Here is a 21,758-nt window from a genome sequence, read left to right as displayed (position 1 = left end):
CTGTGGAGATAGCATTCTGCATGAGTGGAGTCCATTCCAACCTGAACCAGTCTTTCACATTTACTGAGGATGTAGCACATAGCATTATATTTCTGATTTCTATGTCATTTTCATGTATCTCTTTTCTGGTTTTAAAGATATAGCTGTAGCTATTTAATTTTTTCAAATGATTCCTCTTTAGCAGAATTGCATGTATATTTTTAATAAATCTTGATCTATGTCCTGTGTGTCAAGATAATTACCCAGAGATATCCACTGTCCGAACCAGGGCGTACATGCCTGCAAGTGGCAGAGGGGGCCTCAGGAGTAGCGTTCTTGGTCTGACATTGATGGAGTTGAACAACAAAGTTCCCATTGACAGCATATTCTAGGAGGCAATAACCCAGGGGTGCTTCACAACTCTTCACAACCCTATAGGCCTTTGGGTTGTCACTTTCTCCTCTGCTCTACAATTGCTCACTGGTCACTTTGAGAAAATGAGGCAGTCAGCACCTGCTCTCTCTGCATTTGAAATATATGGCAGGATCCTAAATGTCCACTGACAAGAGGTGTCCACCACCTAAGAAACTTTTTAAAAGTTAGAAATCACATAATGGCCTGTGTAAACCATTTCAGCCTTTTTCTATCAGTGGAAAAAATAAAAACAGCCTGAATATCCATCAGTGAATGAATGGCTAAACTGTTGTATGCACATGTTGGGGAATACTATTTGAGTATGAAGTTGGTCTGGGAATGTCTTTAAGTCGTGTTACTGAATGGGAAATACAGGGACCAGGACACTTAATGTGTAGTATATAATTCCATTTCTACAGTCCCCAACTATAAATATATTGTAAATACTAATATAAATTTATATTTATTATAATTTATAGTACAGCAAAACTATATATATTATATATTATAGCAAATATTTAAAAGTGGAAAAAAAAACAAACTGAGAGAATACAAGCCATACTGACACAGGGAGGAGACTGGGATTAGGGGTGGTAGTGAAGAGGTATTATACTCTTTGTTTTCTCTATCCCTGGGGAATTTTTTAATATTAAGATAGAATCATGTATTACAATTAAATATAAAAACTTTAAAATAATTCTGAACAGGGGAGATATGACTTAGGACAAAAAGCAACCACTTTGGTTGGAGCTAGGTGGTGATCCTGAGGGGAGACACGGGCACAGACCTAACCATTCCCCCTCATTAGTGAATCTAGCAGTAGACGTCGGAGTGGCAGCTCTGTCTCTGTGGTTAATACTCTCAGAATAGTTCATTGTTCCCAAATGTCTTGCTTTATTGCTTTTATAAGTAAGGAAATAGAATAGGTTTTTAGCACACTCCTGTGTTTATTTAACTGTGTATTAGTGATTATTAACTATTATACTTCAATCTTTGTATCTTCCTCCGCTTACTCTCTCTCTTCTTCCCTTGTACCTTTCCCCTCTTACCAGCTGGTTAATATATCCTGTATAGAATCTGCCTCAAAATTGACAACTTCCAGGTAGTCTTTCTTAATTAACTTAGTCTTATTGATAAATCTTTTACTCAGTATGTTCTTGATGAATGTGCTTTAATATTTGACGACTTCATTTTACACCTTCTAGAGGTATTTCCCTTTCATGCACTGGAGAAGGAAATGGCAACCCACTCCAGTATTCTTGCCTGGAGAATCTCAGGGACGGCTGAGCCTGGTGGGCTGCCATCTATGGGGTCGCACAGAGTCGGACACGACTGAAGCAACTTAGCAGCAGCAGAGGTATTGCTTGCTAATTGTTTTTCTGTCATTTTTTGCATATATGTTCTCTTAATTCATCTTTTAAAGTAATGGACTCTTTATGAGATGAAATACAGGGAACAGTGAGGTGTATGGACGTTGAAGACAGAAACACCTATTTGAAACCCGATCCTTCCACTTTTTAGTTGGACGTTTTTAAGAAAATTCCTTCTTTTAAGATGCTTTTTCCCCACATGTGAAACTGGAATAAGTCATGATTTAAATTGCATTATAGACATTATCTGATGTCAGATGACTTATTTGCTAGCTTTAGTCAAATATGTTCAGGGTCCTGGGTACTACAAAGGTAGCCCAAATGATGAAAATGAGGTTTATACTGTCAAATCCAACACAAGTTACTACCTAAGGGGACTCCTTTGTTCCTCAAACTCTGCTTACTGTGAATTTGCTCACATCCAAAGGAACTGTTCCATATTTGTCTAGTTTTTTTTTTTTTCTACTTTGATTTTTTTGTTTTGTTTTTGCTTCTTTGGGGATCAAGGTCATATTTTGTCCTGGCATCATTTCTTGGGTTACTTACAATATATCTATGTTTATGTGCATTCATTCATGTAGTCATTCATTTATTAAAGATTTACTGAGTGTTGCTGTGCTAGGTACTAAAGAGACACATGAAGCTTGAGTAGGAGCCTACTAGGTGGACAAATTGGGGAGAGCATTCTAAACTGAAGGTATAGCATGTGCAAAGGCCCCAAGGCATGAAAGAACAGGACTACCTTTAGGAGTTCAAGTTCTACACAGTATAATACTGCAGCACTGGGTGAGATAGGTAGGTGGTTTGAGATGGGATTAAGCAGATAGGCAGGTATGGCCATCTGTATATCACGCCAAAGAGTTGACATTTTATCATGCTGGCAATGTAGGCCTACTATAGAATTTTGAAGAAGAAAATAACAAGATCATATTTGTATGTTATAAAGAAGTTCTAGCTTCCAAGTACAAGATGGATTAGAGGTAGATGAATACAGAGGGAGAGAGGAAAATAAGGAGGCTATGGAGTAGGCTGATGGAGATGATAAGTGACTGAATTAGGCCATGAAAGAGGGAATGGGGTGATGAGAAAGGAGTTTAGGAAGCAGAATTGATAGATGTTGGTGCTTGATTGATGTATTAGTTTTCTATTGCTGTCATAACAAATTTGTTAGAAATCTGACATGGATCTCACTGCGCTAAAATCAGAGCGTCAGCAGGGCTGCATCCCTTTCTGGAGGCCCCAGGGGAGAACTGATTTCCTTGTTTATTCAGGTCATTAGCAGAAGTCAGTTTCTTGCATTTGCAGAATTGAGATCCCCATTTATTTGCTGGGTAGCAGCTGAGTCCCATTCCCATCTTCCAGAGGCCACCTGCAGTCCTTGGCTTGTGGCTCTCTTTCCTCATCTTCAAAGTCAACAGTGGCAAGTAGAGTACCTTTCACATTTCAATTCTTTCCTACCTCTTCTTTATTTCTGCCTCTCTTTTATGCTTTAAAGGAGATGAGATTAAATTAAGTTCATCCAGATAATCCAAGGTAATCTTCCATCTCCAGGTCCTTAACTGTAATCATCAGCAAAGTCCCTTTTGCCATGAAAGGTAACATGTTCATAGGCACCAGGCACTAGAATGTGGACTTCTTTAATAAGGGGAGCCCTTATTCTGTTTTTTTAGATTGGATGTGGGGTCAGTGAAGAGCACTGAACTCAAGTTTCTGACTTCAACTACAAGGTAGAGTGCAGATTTAGGAGAAGATGATGAGTTTGATTTTGAACATGCTGACTCTAAGGTGCCCCTAGAAAATCAAAATGGAACATCTAGTAAATAGTTGGATGCACCAGTGAAAAGGCAGAGGAAAAACCAAGACAGGAGATATAGATTAGAAAGCTGCCAATGTAGAGTGAGCCCTCAGTGGATGTTTAGAATAGGAGGAGAAGAGAGCTGAGAACAGAATGCTGGGACCAATATATTGTAGTTGCACCAGAGGGAGAAGGACTCACAAAAGGAACTGAAGGAAAACCTACATGGTCTCTCATCATGGGGTCTGGGATGTTTGTAACTTATTTCTTCTTTTCTCTTTACCTGGGATGCTTTCTCCTCATTCCCTAGTTTCCTTCCTATTCCTAGTATCTGCTTCCCAAAACCAGTTTGTATATTGTGCTCTCCTGTCATCATGGATCTTTCAGCTTCAGATCCCATTACTAAACTGCCTGTTGTTTGTTTGTTTTTGTTCTGTTTCTGTTCAAGGTGAAAAAAAAAGGGAAACCCTTCTAAAGAGAATCAAATTGACCCAGCTTATCATTTTGAGTCATGCTTTGCACAGGTCACTAGATGAAATTTGGATTGGTTGTCCTGAGATTGGGTGCCCCCCTTCATCCAATCAGCTTCTTCTCTATTTCAGGAACTGAAATGAATTCAATCTGACTGTTCAGCAAATCATTTTGTTCCACAGAGGCTTTGGGTGAAGAAGGTTAGCTTTATCTCCATCGTATTTGCTAGATCTAGGATTATGATGTCAAAAATGGGCATCACCTCTTGCTGCTAGCCTCATGTAGCTCTAATGCTGTCTGTATGCAGGGATCACTTTGTAGAAATTGAATTTGGAGCCCAAATCACAGGAAGAAAATCCAGGCAGGGAAACCTCAAATCAAATATAGTCATTTTCCTTTACTGACTAACCTCTTTTCTACATTGCCTTGGTATGTTTATAAATATTATCCAAATGAGAACTTGTTATTCAGATTCATGGGCCTTTCAACCACTCAGCATTCAAACATCCTACAGGCTCTCAGCATCCATACACATACGTGAGTGATGCCTGCCGATCTCAGCTACGCTCTGACACTCTTATCACACTGAACATGAAGCATTTCTCCTTGTGGTGGGAGATCCTTTTGGGCAGGGTTGCAGCTTTATCTGTAGTGTTTAGAGGAGCCAAAAAGGCACAACTATTATTATTTGGTGCTCTTCCTGCATATCAAGAGAAAGAGAATTTATATTGCCAATGCAAACAAAGTACTGTAAAACCTTCAAATTCCTTTTAGTTTTCATTATGCTCAGATAATAATCTTTCACAAAACCTCAATTTACTGAACCTAAGTATGATGGATGGACTCCAGGAAAGGTGAGGCATCTACAAGGTCAAGTGAGCTTTTCTAAAACTAAATTCCTATGATGTCAAACTCAAAGAAAGTGTTTCCTTGTGTGGGGTTCATGTGAGGCCATCATAGGTGGTTGTTGTTGTTGGTGGTGGTGGTTTAGTCGCTAAGTTGTGTCCAACTCTTGTGACCTCATGGACTGTAGCCTGCCAGGCTTTTCTGACCGTGGGATTCTCTAGGTAAGAATACTGGAGTAGGTTGCTATTTCCTTCTCCAGGGGATGTTTCCGACCCAGGAATCGAACCCGGGTCTCCTGCATTGCAGACAGATTCTTTACCAACTGACCTATGAGGGGTTGGTGGTAGCCTGGGCAAATGGTGATCTGCTGTTTTCCTCTGTGTCCTGCTGCAGAGGTTCAGGCCAACACATAAACAGTAACCCCTCCTCATAGTTCCTGCTGAGGGACAGACTGGAAACAGGAAGGGACAGTGTTCTTTACACCAGCATGGACACTTCCATCCATTTATCCAGTTGTCTCTTGCGAGGTCACTCTCTAATTGTGGCAGAGGTTTGTCCCTCCATGCTTGACTGGCCAAGGTCAAGCCTACTAGGGTTTAATCAAGTGTGCCTACAAGTGACTTATTGGTCACAGTTAATGGCTTTGGAGGTGGATGAAGTCTGTTAGACAGTAAATTGCTTGAGCAGCTTTTCTCTGTGGAACTGACCTCACTGAGAGCCGAATAAGCAGGAAACCTGAGCAGAATTAGGGAAGTCTGAGCTGTGGAAAGGGCTGTAGAGATGATCTAGAGTAAATTGCTCACTAAGAGTTACTACCCTGAGGTGAACTAGAAGGACATGTGGACGTATAATCTCAAATAGCTAGAGTTGGTAAGAATAGTTCAGCCAAGCTGGTATTAAAGCAGAAGTTATGTGATGGTATTTTTATTATGTAAAGAAGCCCAGGGAAAGTTGAAGGCAAATATTGTTGAATGAGATAGAGGCGGTCTCCAAAATAACGAAGGGCAACTTTTCAACAGCTACTCTTTCTAGCTGGGTACACGGGTAATTTTCCTTTGGGTTTCTCAATCAGAAGATCTGTAGAATATTTAAATTCTTATGCAGAACAGGAAAATCATACAGTTTCTTTCATCATTCTTCCTTTCCCACCTTATCCTTCCCGCCTACTCTCTCTCCAGATCTGAAAGAATCATATAGTCTAGCCTCAAAAGATTACTCATGTTCTTTGAACCTACCAGACTTTTTACACTTCTGTAACTTGGCACATCTTGTTCCCTAAAACGGAGATAGCTTTCCTGTCCTCTATCTTAAAAACTCCAACCAATTTTCAAGGGTTAGCTGAAGTTCATTTTCTTTTTAAAGTCTTCTGGGACTCCCCAGATTGGATAAGTTGCCACTTTATTATTCTTCCACATATCCTTGTGCTTGTGATATACTTATAAAATTATGTTCTAATCATATAATGGAGTAATCCTCTGAAATATCAGCTCAATAGAATTAATTACATAAAACAGTGGCTTAAAGAAGATGGAAGTGTATTTCTCTGTCCTGTTAAGGAAGACTAGGCAGAAGCATTCTAGAGCTGGTATGGTAGCTTTAAAATGTCATCGTGAATCCAATGTCCTGTCTATCTTCTTTGCCATGAAAGTGAAGTCATATCTGACTCTTTGTGACCCCATGGACTGTAGCCCCCCAGTCTCCTCCGATTTTCCAGGAAAGAGTACTGGAGTGGGTTGCCATTTCCTTCTCCAGGGGATCTTCCTAACCCAGGGATTGAACTCGGGTCTCCTGCATTGCAGGCAGACTCTTTACCATCTGAGCCACCAGGGAATCCTTCTTCTTTGCCATACTCAGCTCATAGCTCACATTTTCATTTCACATACAAAATGGCTGTTCATGGTACAGTCATAACATCCATGTTCCAAGAAGAGATAGCATGTCTCTCCTTTTTCAAGAAGACTTTCTAGAAATATCATAGAACAATTTTAGTAGTATATAATTTGGCAGTATATAATTTGGCCAGAACTCAGTCACATGGCCATATCTAGCTGCACGAAACTCAGGAAAAATATATATGGCAGCATTGTATCAGAATAAAACTTGTATTAGAAGAAGTGAGAAAAGGAAGGGTATTGAGAGGCAGCTTACTATCACATTATCAGATACATTTTTTATTTCTGATCATTCATGTTGCTCCCCCTTCCTTTGCCGATCGAAGCTGAGCAAACTATGGCTTTAGGAAGCAAATAGAACCCAAGTGAAAACAAAGGTATATAATCAGTTTAAGATTTATAGTCATAGTTCAGATGTGCAGAAATGTAACTTTCTTCACTTGCTGAACTTGACTTGCCCATAAGCCCCTATTTCCATTTACCGCTAGAAAAAAAAATCTTATCAATTAAAGATAATGTCAATTCTGATTTAAAACTGATTCCCTTCAGGTAAATATTCAGCCAAATGCAGGGGTTTGACATTTTCCTTTTCCTGCCTTCTCACCAGGAAGTGGTCTGGTTACCAGAGTCTTTCCACAGTTCTCTAGCTCTCTTGGGACCTCCAGTACTTAGGTGTACACCTAACTCCAGTTACATGAGGTGTCTGTCCTCTTCACTACCCAGGAACTTCTCAGGGTCTGGAACCTTGTCTTAGCTGTTTTGCTTTCTCTGGTGCCTATTGTGAAGGTTGACATATGGGAAAAATTTAAAAAATGTGACCAGTGAATTTATAAGTACACTTTAAATGCATCACGTAATTAATTCAAATGGATCATTATAAGCTGAAAATCCTGTAAAATTAAAAGTCTTCTTTCAAGCCCGTAGCACTTGGCTCACAGCTTTCTTATGGCACCAATAATACTCAGCTCTCAGTTATAAGGGCTATGTGCTTGCCTCACCCTTCAACAGTGTCCACTCCCTAAGGAATGTTCCCGATCTGTGTAACCCTCAGGGGTCCTGCAGAAAGTTGTGGACATAGTAGGCCTTTAGTCAATGGAAATGAGCCACTAAACGAATAGGGATTGGCACTTTACAATTTACCATTGATAAATGACTCCTACCCAGAAATAAATAAGCCTAGATTTTATCAGAGCTATTTAGAACAATATCAGTAAAGATAAGTTGATATTTTGCTTTTAACAAAACAATTTTTTTGTAAGAAAAAAAAATGTTTTTGTGTTTCAGAAATCCTCCACCTACTTTACTTCATCCGGAAAAATGGTGTGAAGAATTCAACCACTTCATTTCACAGTGAGTATTTCTTCCACGAAAAATTGTTCATCCAGCAAGGCCTTGGACAGTGATTGGAGAAATCCAAGCTGTGGAATTGATTTGGCTCTAGATGTTGTTATGCCTTCTAGCGCGTCATGACACAGAATTTGTTCTGGTAAATGATAAACGGTGCCTCTGCGGATTTGAAAAATATGGAATTCCATTTGACTCTTGGGTTATAATCAGTCCTCCTGATCATATGTGTCACATTTATCTGACTACCCTGTCCTGGGGAAAATATTGCCAAAGGGTCTTGTTTAATAAGAGAGGGGACTCCATATAAACATCCAACACCCACACTTGGGCCAGAGAGGAGATAGAAAGTGGCAGCCTTCAGTAGAGATTTTGCAACTCAGAATTTAGGCTTTGCTTTAGGATCTGTGGTCTAGGAGCAGGGCTCCAGCTTCCAAGATGATTGAGGGGCAAAGTGAGATCCTGGGCCTGAGGCACCAAGGTGAGAAGCCCCAGCCAGGGCTCAGAGTGTGGAGAACAAGATGAAAACCCAGTTGATGGGTAATGTACCTGTGGGAACTGTGTTACCAGGAACTAGGCAGTATTGCATGGGACTAAGACAGGAGCAGAACCAACAGTAGCACCAATAGGGTGGAGACTGAGTGCTGTCCCCTGACAGAGAAACCACACTAGTCCTGAATCTGGGGAAGGTGCTCAGTGTTGGAGGGGTCTATGTAAAGGGGCCTGGTGAATGGTGGGGGGCAGGAATCTAGACAAGGCGATTATAAGCTATAGAAGTGCCCTCAGCATCTAGTGTATCAAACAAGGGGTTCAAGGGTCATGGAAGGAGAAAACACGTGACCAAAATAGCTGATAAACAGGAAGAAGGAAAGGGTCAACACAAATTTCTCTAACTTATGCCTATGTGCAGACAAAGACAGTGCAAGGAAGTAAACTGGGTCTCTTGATCGCCTTCCTTAAGCACAGTACAATCCCTTGTTCACAATTCCAAAACCCGAAGAGCTCTGAAAAATGGAAGTTTTTTTGTATTTGAGTCATTTAGCTGCAAGCCCTGACCTTATGTGACCTGATTTGGCGGCAACACATGACCTAAACTGAAGTGAAGCTATTTATAGCCATTATTTGTCCTACTCAGTGTGAATATTCATGTGAATTGCTGCAGATATATTAATATGTTTGATTACAGTGTGCTGCCCCAGATCCTGCTGGGGATGTTATATAACATACAGTAAATGCACTGATTTACTTTTCTAAAATTTGATAAAATTCTGAATTCTAAAACATATTTGGCCCCAAGGATTTTGTATAAAGAGCTGTGAACCTGTATTTCATTTTCATTTCAAATACAGCATAATTCAAGGTCCCTGAAATTGTTTGTCCAGTCAATCCCTCCTAGCTTTTTGCTATCATCCTCAGAAGGGAGGAGGGGTAAAGAACTCCAAGAATTCTACATCTCTAAGGAAGGCTGTGTTGGAATGTGACCATGAAATTCAGGGCCGGGGATGGAGGACATTTTCTTGTCCCTCTGGTCCCCACTCTGATGTTTCTGCAGTGACTGCAGAATGCAAAAGCAGCCGCAAGTCAAGGGTGGTGATAGTGGGCAGTGTTGAGAGGAACAACAGATACAGCAGGAGGGATGATGCTCTCAGAGGAGCAGAGGAAGAGCCACTTCCTGATATTTGGAAGCCAAACGAAGAGGTGGAAGGCACTGGAGAGCTACAGACATCCTGGTGGCTGGAAACACATTTCAGACAACCTCAGAGAAAGAAAGCCAGGGGTTAGGGTTCCCGTGATTTTGCTGGCAAACCTGACTCCAGAGTTTTCCTTTTCATTACATTGCTGCACACAGATGCCCTTGATTGACCTTCTCGAAGCTGTTGACCTAGAAAACCACATCACATATTCACAAATACACTTTCCTATACCAAACACTAAATGCCTCTAAAATGTGACTTGACTTACTCACCAAAGTTTTGGCTTCAAGAGTATGTCTGTGTTCTTAAAGTAAGCACAGTATTGCACGGATAGATGTGGGAATAAAGGTACGTAATTGATGATAGGGTTTTTCAGGAATAAATATAATATAGAAATCCCCCTCTACTATTGATTTTTCTTTATGGCAAATCCCATTATATTCCCATTTAAATCTGGTTAAGTCTTCCCCAACTCTGAGAATTCTATATGTGCTCATTCTGAGTTGCTTTAGATTTAGAAAAATGTTGGTACTAGAATGGAGAACTCAACACAGAAAACAATGCCTTTAGTATGCATACGTCAGCTACAGAGCAAGAGCATCTTATTGAAATGGCAGAGGAGAGAGTCTGAAAAGGTTCTAATGAACCAGTGAAGGTAAAGAGAAATTAAGTGATTGTTGTGTGCTTTATTACTAATTTAAGACATGGAAAAATGTCATCAGTATTCTCTTTATTTAATGACTTGTCCTTATTGGTTTTATTAGTGAAAATAGTGTATGTTATAGGTGCTCATAGATTCTTTCCTGACCTCAGTCCCTCAATTCTATTTTCCCCATAACGTCTGAGATACTTTAACCATGAATTTTCCTTTTACAAAATTTTTAGAAATATTACTGTCAAGATTAGGAACTAATTATTATATTTTATATCTTTAGGTAGAAAACTATTTACTATTCCAAAATATTACCCTTTGGTTATTAGGAACCAGCCTACCAAATATGATTTTAATTTTCTATTTCATTCTATTTATTCAAATCTCTAATTAGATGTAAACAAAGATACTCACTGGGTTAGAAATGTGTATTTAAAGAGAGAGCCTTGGTTTACTTTTATACTTACCTTACTCATCTTGGGAAGGAAAAGGGAAAACTATGAAGGATTAAGACCTTCAGATCATAAACTTTTCATTATTGCTGAAACTGAGGTGGGAAGAGGGTTATCTGGTAAATTTTTTTAGCCTGAATTATCCAGATAATTTCTTCAATTCCCATTGTGGATGGGAATTGTGCCTTGATTTAAAGTAAACTAAACTAGTTCTTTCTAAAGAATAAATAGGACTAGAATTTTTTTTAACAGTTTTAAAACCTTTAATACCTGGTTCTCATGTAACTGCTGAGCCATATCAGCGTCAGTTCAATAATTTAGTCTTTCTTGGTCCATGATGGTCACCATTCACCAAAGGACCTCATGGCTTCTCATTGTTCCTGCAGGGATCTGAAGGAATTGGTCAGGCTGCAGCCCAGTGATCACAGCTATGTAGACAGGGGACTGTGTGTGTGTGTGTGTGTGTGTGTGTGTGTGTGTGTGAGAGAGAGAGAGAGAGAGAGAGAGAGAAAGTGCAATAAGTGCAGGGGTGGGAGCAGAGGCAGGCTATAAGTGCCAGGAAGTAGCTTAGTGTTTTTAGATGTGTTTCCAGCATTCTTCTTAATTTGGAGACGGTAGAAGAGATTTTAAATTCTGAAATCCTATTAGTAAGCCTATTTTGATGGTTAAAAAAAAAGAAAGGAAACATCAGCCTGTTTGGTTTTGAACCTTTGGTCGTTAGTGATAATTGACTCATTTATATGTGTTAGTTATGCATTTGTCAAAGCATGGCTCCTGACAGCTTAGTTATGATAAATTAAACATGATGCTCACATAAATTCTGCACTGCTTTTTATCCAGATGCTAGGACCCTGCCTGATGTTTTTTGTCACCTTTGTAATGTGTGGTTGGCTTTGTAGCAATTTCATTATCAGCCCTTTACCCTTTGGCTAAAGCTATTTGCATAATAAGTTTATCTGGTTGAAGTCCCAGACAGATTTCTATTTTGTCTGGAAGCTCCATCTAGAAGTAGCCCTTTGATAAGATGACAATAATTTTCCTTTACCAGGTTCTGTTTGGTTCTAAAGGATGTCACTTCTCTTTTTAGTTCAAACCAATGTCAGGTCTTCGGACTAATCTACAAAAATTTTTTACCAACCTTTGGTCATAAGGTATCTGTGAGCTGTGCTTTTTCATCTTGCTTCTGAAACTTTTGGGGTTTTATTAGAAATTAGATATAGGACTTCATCATCAATGGCTTTTGAGCTGATTAGTGAGACAATAAAGATAGATTTCTCTTAGTCAAGGGCAAATCCACCAAGAGTACTATGACTATTCAGCTTCAGACTCACTGATGACTTGAACCACATGATTGCCCATGCACACACCTCTTTCCAGGGCTGGCTGGCTTGAGTAGCTAAGCGTGCAAGTGTGTCTATTTCCCACAGTGAGCATTGTGGTCATGCCTGCCATGTAGTCATGAAATGTTGAGGCAACCTTTCCTATTCCTTCAAAAGACATTCAAATGGCTATGAGCAGTTGCACTGAATGTTAACAAGGTGAGATCACTCTGAGCTACAAAACTGCTAAAACAAATGGGCATTTGCATAAATTTATTCCTTAAAAATCGAAACTCAGACCTGGAACATCTGCTTTTCTCTAGGCCTGAATGTTTGTAAAGGTAATCATTTTTGAATGGTTAATTTCTTGACATTGATTGTATTCCCTTCAAGGCAACAATTCTCAGCCCTTCGCCATTCTCCATTTTGCATTTCAAGGCAGCTTAATTCCACATGGCTTTATAGTATCAGTGAACAGCACTCTTGGAATGATAAATATCCTAACTCAGAGACTGATAAGGTTCCACAAATATTCTTGGCTTTTTAAGTCCTGATGGATTCTCAGGTGGCTGTGCACAGGGTTAATACTGCCTGAGTAGAAGGATACAATAACCTTTATTTATGTTACTTCACAAATTGGTAATTTTAATTAAAATGAGCAGTGGTATCTCTGGTGACAGACTCTTTACATTTTAGATTTATTTAGCCAATGATTAGCATTATGGTTTCTTGAATTAATTAGCATCTCTTGAGCTATAGGGAATTAGTGAATTAATAAAAACTGATTGAGAAGTTAAAAAAAATTCTAATTTAAAAAACTCCCAATTCTCCTGTCTTCTCTAAACATATTGATCAATATATTTATAAATGCAACCCAACTTCTTTCTCATTTTGAAAAACTGAGATTTTTTTTTTTCCCCTTCATGAGAAGAATAAAGCTGTGTGTTTCAAGGTTATATCTCCCCGAAGAGCATCTAATTTAGATTACCTAATAGATCATCTAAAAACACCAAGGGCCCGATTTGATCTCACTTATACTCCACCTGTAAACCCAGCTGATAAAATCTGCTTTTCTCATGGTTTAAACCTTAGTGCAGCTTGACGTTTCAAACACAATGTAGTATCTGCACATACCTGAAATACACTGTTGTCCCGGGAACTGTGGCAATGAGGAGTTCAGCCTAATCCAAAATAAGCAAATGACAAAGTAAAGTAGGTGTCCTAGACTTTTGTCAGCATATTCTGTTTATTTGCCAACAAGTGCATTTAGGACTTGTAAGAGACCAAGTCTGTAGCATATGTCATAGATTTCATATTAATGCTTGTGGCACATTATGTTGTGTTTTTATTTTAATTTTTTTATTAATTTTTTGAAGTATAGTTTCTTTATAATGTTGTGTTAGGTTCTGCTGTACAGAAAAGTGATTCAGTTATATATATATATATAGCTCTTACTCATGCCAGTGATTCAGTTTTATATATATATATATATATATATATATATGTATGAAAGAGTATATATACTCTTTCTTAGATTCCCTTCCCATTTAGGTCACCACAGAGCACTGAGTAGAGGTCCCTGTGCTATACAGTATGTTCTCATCAATTGTCCATTTTATGTAAGGTAGTGTATATATATCAATTTCAGTCTCTGAATTCATCCCACCCCTTACCTTCTCTCTTGGTAACCATAAGTTTGTTTTCTACATCTGTGACTCTATTTCTGCTTTGCGAATAAGTTCATCTGTACTATTTTCCTAGATCCACATATAAGCGATACTATGCAATATTTGTCTTTCTATTTCTGACTTACTTCACTCTATATGACAATCTCTAGGTCCATACATGTTGCTGCAAATGGCATTATTTCATTCCTTTTTATGGCTGAGTATGTATGTATGTATATATACATATATATATACACACACATACACACACATACTACATCTCTTTTATCCGTTCCCCTGCTGATGGATATTTAGGTTGTTTCCATGTCCTGGCTATTGTAAAAAGTGCTACAGTGAACATCCAGGTACATGCATCCTTTCAAATTATGGTTTTCTTCAGATATATGTCCAGGTGTGGGATTGCTGGATCATATGATAGCTCTATTTTTAGTTTCTTAAGGAACCTCCATACTGTTCTCCATAGTGGTTATGCTAATTTACATTCCCACCAACAGTGTAAGAGGATTCTCTTTTGTCCACGCTGTCTCCAGCATTTATTGTTTGTAGATTTTTTTGATGTTAGATGACTTTTAGATAAGGTTAGTCTGAATGTACCATCTATTCCATTTATTCAAAAAAAAGAAAACACATGCTTGAGTTTCATAGCATACATCAAAAAGAATCTGCAGTTGAAATAGACAAGTGATAGTCAGCAGTGAGCTGTGTGCATGGGCTAGGGGTGGAGAAATGGTGGCATAGCTCACACATCTGTCCATGTCCTGTCACACTCAGCCCTTCCCCAAGTGCTGCTGGGCTCATCATCAAGAAGAGGCAGCCATCAGAGAGCAATGTGTGCTATCCAGCAGTGTCACTTAATAGCTCTGTAACCCTGGGAAAAGTATTTAACCTCTCTGATCCTTGGTATTCAGTTGTCAAATTGGGGCTGAGAATACCTGTCTCAGAGGGTTACTGTAAGGATTACATTATATAATGTATATGTAGAACCTGGCAGATAATTATAATAATAACTAACATATATAGCTCTTACTCATGCCAGGCTCTGTTCTCTACATGTCATCAGCTCAGTCAGTTTAGTCAATCAGTCATGTCCGACTCTTTGCAGTTCAGTCAGTTCAGTCACTCAGTTGTGTCCAACTCTTTGCAACCCCATGGACTGCAGCACGCCAGGCCTCCCTGTCCATCGCTAACTCCCGAAGTTTACTCAAACTCATGTCCATTGAGTTGGTGATGCCATCCAGCCATCCCATCCTCTGTCGTCCCCTTCTTCCTGCCTTCATCTTTCCCACCATCAGGGTCTTTTCCAATGAGTCAGTTCTACGCTTCAGGTGGCCAAAGGATTGGAGTTTCAGCTTCAGCATCAGTCCTTCCAATGAATATTCAGGACTTATTTCCTTTAGGATGGACTGGTTGGATTTCCTTGGAGTCCAGGGGACTCTCAAAAGTCTTCTCCAACACCACAGTTCAAAAGCAGCAATTCTTCGCAGTTCTCAGCTTTCTTTATACTCCAACTGTCACAACCATACATGACTACTGGAAAAACCATAGCTTTGACTAGACGGACCTTTGTTAGTAAAATAGTGTCTCTGCTTTTTAATATGCTGTCTAGGTTGGTCATGACTTTTCCAAGGAGTAAGCCTCTTTTAATTTCATGGCTGCAGTCACCATCTGCAGTGATTCTGGAGCCCAAAAAAATAAAGTCTGTCACTGTTTCCACTGTTTCCCCATCTATTTGCCAAGAAGTGATGGGACTGGATGCTATGATCTTAGTTTTCTGAATGTTGAGTTTTAAGCCAACTTTTTCACTCTCCTCTTTCACTTTCATTGAGAGAATCCTTAGTTCTTCATTTTCTGCCATAAGGGTGGTGTCATCTGCATATCTGAGGTTATTGAATTTCTCCCAGCAATCTTGATTCCAGCTTGTGTTTCATCCAGCCCAGCATTTCTCATGATCTACTCAGCATAGAAGTTAAATAAGCAGGGTGACAATATATAGCCTAGGCATACTTCTTTCTCTATTTGGAACCAGTCTGTTGTTCCATGTCCAGTTCTAACTGTTGCTTCCTGATCTGCATACAGATTTCTCAAGAGGCAGGTCAGATGGTCTGGTATTCCCATCTCTTTAGTAATTTTCCAGAATTTGTTGTGGTCCACACAGTCAAAGGCTTTGGCATAGTCAAAAAAACAGAAGTAGATATTTTTCTGGAACTCTTGCTTTTTTGACAATCCAACAGATGGTGGTAATTTGATCTCTGGTTCCTAAAACCAGCTTGAACATCTGGAAGTTCACGGTTCAAGTACTGTTGAAGCCTGGCTTGGAGAATTTTGAGCATTACTTTGCTAATGTGTGAGATGAGTGGAATTGTGTGGTAGTTTGAGCATTCTTTAGCATTGCCTTTCTTTGGGATTGGAATGAAAACTGATCTTTTCCAGTCTGTGGCCACTGCTGACTTTTCCAAATTTGCTGGCATATTGAGTGCAGCACTATCATAGCATCATCTTTCAGGATTTGAAATAGCTCAACTGGAATTCCATCACCTCCATCAGCTTTGTTCATAGTGTTGCTTCCTAAGGCCCATTTGACTTCACATTCCAGGATGTCTGGCTCCAGGTTGGTGATCACACGATCGTGATTATCTGGGTCATGAAGATCTTTTTTTGTATAGTTCTTCTGTGTATTTTTGCCACCTCTTCTTAATATCTTCTGCTTCTGTTAGGTCCATATCATTTCTGTCCTTTATTGTGCCCATCTTTGCATGAAATGTTCCCTTGTTATCTCTAATTTTCTTGAAGAGATCTCTAGACTTTCCCATTCTATTGTTTTCCTCTATTTCTTTGCATTGATCGCTGAGGAAACTTCTTATCTCTCCTTGCTATTCCTTGGAAGTCTGCATTCGAATGCATGTATCTTTCCTTTTCTCCTTTGCCTTTCACTTCTCTTCTATTCACAGCTATTTGTAAGTCCTCCTCAGATAACCATTTTGCCTTTTTCAATTTCATTTTCTTGGGGATGGTCTTGATCCCTGCCTCCTGTACAATGTCATGAACCTCCGTCCATAGTTCTTCAGGCACTCTATCAGATCTAATCCCTTGAATCTATTTGTCACTTCCACTATATAATCATAAGGGATTAGATTCAGACTTAAATTGAAGAAAGTAGGGAAAACCACTAGACCATTCAGGTATGACCTATACATCATATACTTTGCTTAATCCTCACAGTCCTCTAAAGTAGTTCTAATATTATCCTCATTTAATAGAAAGTGAGGTCAAAAGAGGCCATGTCCCAAGACCACAGCTGTTAAGGAGTGGAGCTGGGATTTCAATCCCAAGAAGACTTGCTTTGTATACATTTGTGCCCAGCCAACAGTGGCTATTATTTTTATGTTTCATAATTGGCATATCACCATTCTGAAACTGCCTTTTGAAAGTGTCACTGACTCCCTCCTTTTCCCTGCCTTCGTGGGATGTGTGGTTGATTCTGTTCTTCTCTCAAGACTTGCAGGGTCAAGTAATTCCTAGCCAAGAAACAAAAGCAGAATTGTCCAATCCCCCAGTGGATTCTAATAGGAAAACTGGTCTTAAAATCAGGTACAACTCTAAGAGGAGACATTGGAGAAGAACCAAGCTGGGTCTGTATGCACTTGTATATACTTCTTACCATGTCAAGATGAAAACATCACCACTCTCTGGAGAGTTGGACATTTTGTGAGGGAGGGTGGGATATTACTTTTCTCTTTGTTTCTTTGCCTCTGTACTAGTAGGTTCAGTAATAAGTGTGTGAAACTTCTGGTTTAGGAAAAAAGAAAGTGTCAATGACCTCCTCATCTTTGACACCTCTGGAATCTGTTGTCCAACTTCTGTTTATTTAGACTTCAGCTCACCAACTTCCACAGCTCAGGACACACATACACACACGCACGCACACACACACACACGTGCGCCTCAGCTCCCTTCTCAAGGGCGCAGCCCCTTCAAGCTCAGCCTGAAGGAACCAGCCCTAGCAGGAGTCACAGTGCTTGGAGCACAGACAACCCTAGCTCCCCCCACGTCCCAGGGCATACCTTGTACAGGCTGAGCACTTCTGTCTCTGCTGCAGCTGGCCATGTGTTTCTACATAAGTAGGGAGAAGTGGGATAGGAAATTGTTGCCAGGACCCTGGGAGGCCGAACCCACAGTGCGTGGCACCTATCTATGAAGTGAAGTGAAAGTTGCTCAGTCATGTCTGACTCTTTGCCACTCCATGAACTATACAGTCCTTGAAATTCTCCAGGACTAAATACTGGAATGGGTAGCCTTTCCCTTCTCCAGGGGATCTTCCCAACCCAGGATCGAACCCAGGTCTCCTGCATTACAGGCAGATTCTTTATCAGCTGAGCCACAAGGAAAGCCCAAGAATACTGGAGTGGGTAGCCTATCCCTTCTCCAGCAGATCTTCCTAACCCAGGAATCAAACCAGGGTCTCCTGAATCGCAGGCAGATTCTTTACCAACTGAGCTATCCAGGAAACCATGGGAGGAGACAAATGCTACAGAGAGGGAAGAGTTAAACATGATGCCACTATTTTCAGCATGGGGAAGGGTCTTTTTAGAGAATATATGTTGGAGAGATTAAGAGCATAGGATCTGAAATCAGGTTGCAGTCTAGCACTGCCACCGAGATTTTTCACCTTAAACAGGTTACTTAACCTCTCTGAGGAGAAGGCAATGGCACCCCACTCCAGTACTCTTGCCTGGGAAACCCCATGGATGGCGGAGCCTGGTAGGCTGCAGCCCATGAGGTCGCGAAGAGTCGGACACGACTGAGCGACTTCACTTTCACTTTTCACTTTCATGCAGTGGAGGAGGAAATGGCAACCCACTCCAGTATTCTTGCCTGGAGAATCCCAAGGACGGAGGAGCCTGGTGGGCTGCCGTCTATGGGGTTGCACAGAGTCGGACACGACTGACGCGACTTAGCAACAGCAGCAGCAGTAATCTCTCTGAGCCTCAGTTTCCTTATCTGTAAAATGGGAGTTCTAGTTAGTACTTCATCACTTGAGATTAAGTCTGCTGTGAAAGAAAATCCCAAATAACAGTGGCTTAAACAAGGTAGATTTTTATTTCTTTTCACATAAAGGAAGCTGGGAGTTAAACCTTGCATGTACTGCTGGTCTGGCAGTGCACGTGGCACCCACCCAGAGGCACCCACCCATGAGGGCACCTGCCCTCGTGCTGCCCATTAAGTGTTGTTTCCTTTCCCAAGGCACCTCATGGACCAAGATGGCTGCTGTAGCTCCAACATTTATGGGCAGACGGAAGGAGATAAAAATGAAAGTTTCCTTTCTTGAAGACTTTCTGGCAAATCCATACAATATATTGTTAACTGCAGTTTACCACATAGCCACATCTAGCTACAAAGGAAGATAAGAAATGCAGTCCTTGAACAGGGCAGCCACAGGCTCAGGTAGGTACCAAGGTGCTATCCTTATGGCACGTGAAGAGCATGTAGACAGGTAGTAATCTACAATCATGTTCTTTATAGAGTGTTGAAAGAAGTGAGGTACAGACTGAAAGCTCAGCAAATGTAAGTGGTCATGATGAATATTGTAACTTACAACAATGATGCCAAGAGATGAGGGAGTCAGGAAGTAGATCCAGGCAGTAGATTTTGAGGAAAGCCAATTGTGACCTCCACCAAGGCTGACCTGTGGGCTGGGAGAGGATAAGGATAAGATGGGAACTGGATAAGTGGCCTGGTTGACAAACTTCCTGGGACTTCTCCCAAGGGCTGTGATAGTCTTCCAATTTGATGCTAAGCCCCAGATTCTTGCCTGCTTGCTCCTCTATTCTCCGGTGACTATAGTTTCCATTGTGAAGTTTCCACAGGCTGTGGTGAAAAAAGCACATCTGGGTTGGGATCAGTAAGAATTTTAATTAGAAATGGAAATGAAGGCTCATGTCATAGTACTGCATTTTTCCAGCCTACTGATAATTTCTGGCAGGGTTAAAAATAGCAGACATCACCCTTTGAGGGTGATGAGGAAAGGGCTGGTTTTTGTTGTTGTTGTTTGTTTAAGTGGATTCAAAATTTATAACAGTGATTTTAAATACAGTAAGTCATCATAGATTCTTTTGGTCTTTCATCTCCTTCTAGGTATGTGTGTGACTTCTGGTGACCCCTCAGTGTTTTGATTTGAAACTTGATCAAGTGTGTGATATAGCTATCATACCAGGTTAATGATGGGGGGAAATATCCTATAATTGATTTTTTTATGTGAAATACTGTTGATTGGCTTTTTGAAAGAAGAATTTTATTTAAAGGGCTCTATATTTTAGTGAATAGTGAGAATTCTTGCTTTCAGTGGAGGCCCAAAACATAAACTCTTAGACTCAGGCGGTCCTCCTCACACAGGTGCAGAAAACCTGGCCTTGATCATCTCATGATATGGGTTGAATTGTGCCCCTAAAATTTCATATGTTGAAGTCCCAACCCTCCATATCTCAGAATGTGACCTTATTTGGAAATAGGGACATTGCACCTGTGATTAGTTGAGATGAAATCATACTAGAGTAGGGTGGATGCCTAATTTGGTGTAACTAGTAACATTTCCTGGTGGCTCAGATGGTAAAGAATGTGCCTGCAATGTGGGAGACCTGGGTTCAATCCCAGGGTCGAGAAGATCCCCTGGAGAAGGGCATGGGAACCCACTCCAGTATTCTTGCCTGGAGAATTCCATGGACAGAGGAGCCTGGTGGGCTACAGTCCATGGGTCAGAAAGAGTGACCTTTATAAAAAGGGGGAATTTGGATACAGACACACCCAGAGAGAGTGCCATGTGAAGATTGGAGCTATGCTGCCACAAGCCAAGGAACCAACAGAAACTACAAATGTAGCCTGAGTAGATCCTTCTCTAGCACCCTCAGAGGCAGCATGGCTCTATCTATCTTAAATTTTGATCTCAGACTTCTAGGCTCCAGAACTGTGCGAGAATAAATATCAGTTTGTGGTATTTTGTTACAGCAGCCTTAGGAAACCAATATAGCCCGTGACTTGGTGGTTGAAAGTCAAGTGAAAGTGTTAGTCACTCAGTCGTGTCCAACTCTTTGTGACCCCACAGACTGTAGCCCACCAGGCTCCTCTGTCCATGGAATTCTCCAGGCAAGAATACTGGAGCAGGTTGCCATGTCCTCCTCCAGGGGATCTTCCCGACCCAGGAATGGAACCCAGGTCTCCTGCATTGCAGGCAGATTCTTTACCATCTGAGCCACCAGGGAAGCTTGGCTTTGTGGTTCCATGTCTTCAAGTCATTTGATCTCTCCAGGCCTCTGCTTCCTAAGTTGTGGGTGAGGATAGCAATGTCTACCTATCTACCAGTGAGGATAATGTAAAATCCTTTAGTACACACAACCTCAAGTATTAGTATTACACCACAGAGTCATAGTGTATTTTCTTCCTTTACTTTCCTTCCTCCCTTTTTTCCTTTTCCTTTTTTTGTTTTTGTTTTTTTAAATGTCTCAAATATTAAGGGTTTATGTTAAGTTCCTCTTCCCAAGCCTACTGACCAATAGTAAAAGAGGGATGCTTTTGTACTTGCCAATGATTTGCTGGCCTTTATTGAGAACTTCAAGAACCAAATATACTTTTTGCTCTAAGATTTCATGGTCACATGTGCTTCTCTGAGAGGAACAACTTACCATAGAAAGAGATGACCAATTGGTGTCATCTTGCATCCCAGCACTAACTACCAGATCACCTTTCTAGAATGCTGTGTTAGAAGGATTCAGAGGCCACATCCAGGATAGAGGATGATGATCATTTAGTCATATTTTCTGTGAACTTGAACTGGGTAACTTGTACCACTGT

At 40.4% G+C, this 21,758-nt stretch overlaps 1 protein-coding gene across 20 annotated transcripts in view; it reads left to right on the top strand.

Moving 5' to 3' along the window:
• The window catches only part of MYO3B (myosin IIIB), a 442,575-nt gene that overhangs the window by 79,572 nt on the left and 341,245 nt on the right, over positions 1 to 21,758 (top strand). For 19 of the 20 annotated variants that reach the window (XR_014079013.1, XR_014079014.1, XM_081577876.1 and 16 more), the window contains one exon: positions 8,052 to 8,117. Coding sequence is in view for 3 of the 20 variants with exons in the window: in XM_081577868.1 (XP_081433994.1) it covers positions 8,052 to 8,117 (66 nt within the window). In the remaining 17 variants the exon portion in view is untranslated. Of the gene's footprint in view, positions 1 to 3,433; positions 3,491 to 8,051; positions 8,118 to 21,758 lie in introns of all 20 variants that reach the window. The other variant, XM_081577870.1, reaches the window with a different exon arrangement.

The sequence above is a fragment of the Giraffa tippelskirchi genome, chromosome 3 (genome assembly GCF_054371585.1).
Source record: "Giraffa tippelskirchi isolate mGirTip1 chromosome 3, T2T-mGirTip1v1.2.pri, whole genome shotgun sequence".
Lineage (NCBI taxonomy): Eukaryota > Metazoa > Chordata > Mammalia > Artiodactyla > Giraffidae > Giraffa > Giraffa tippelskirchi.
The sequence above is the reverse complement of the archived record's forward strand: the minus strand, read 5'-3'. Positions and strand labels throughout refer to the sequence as shown.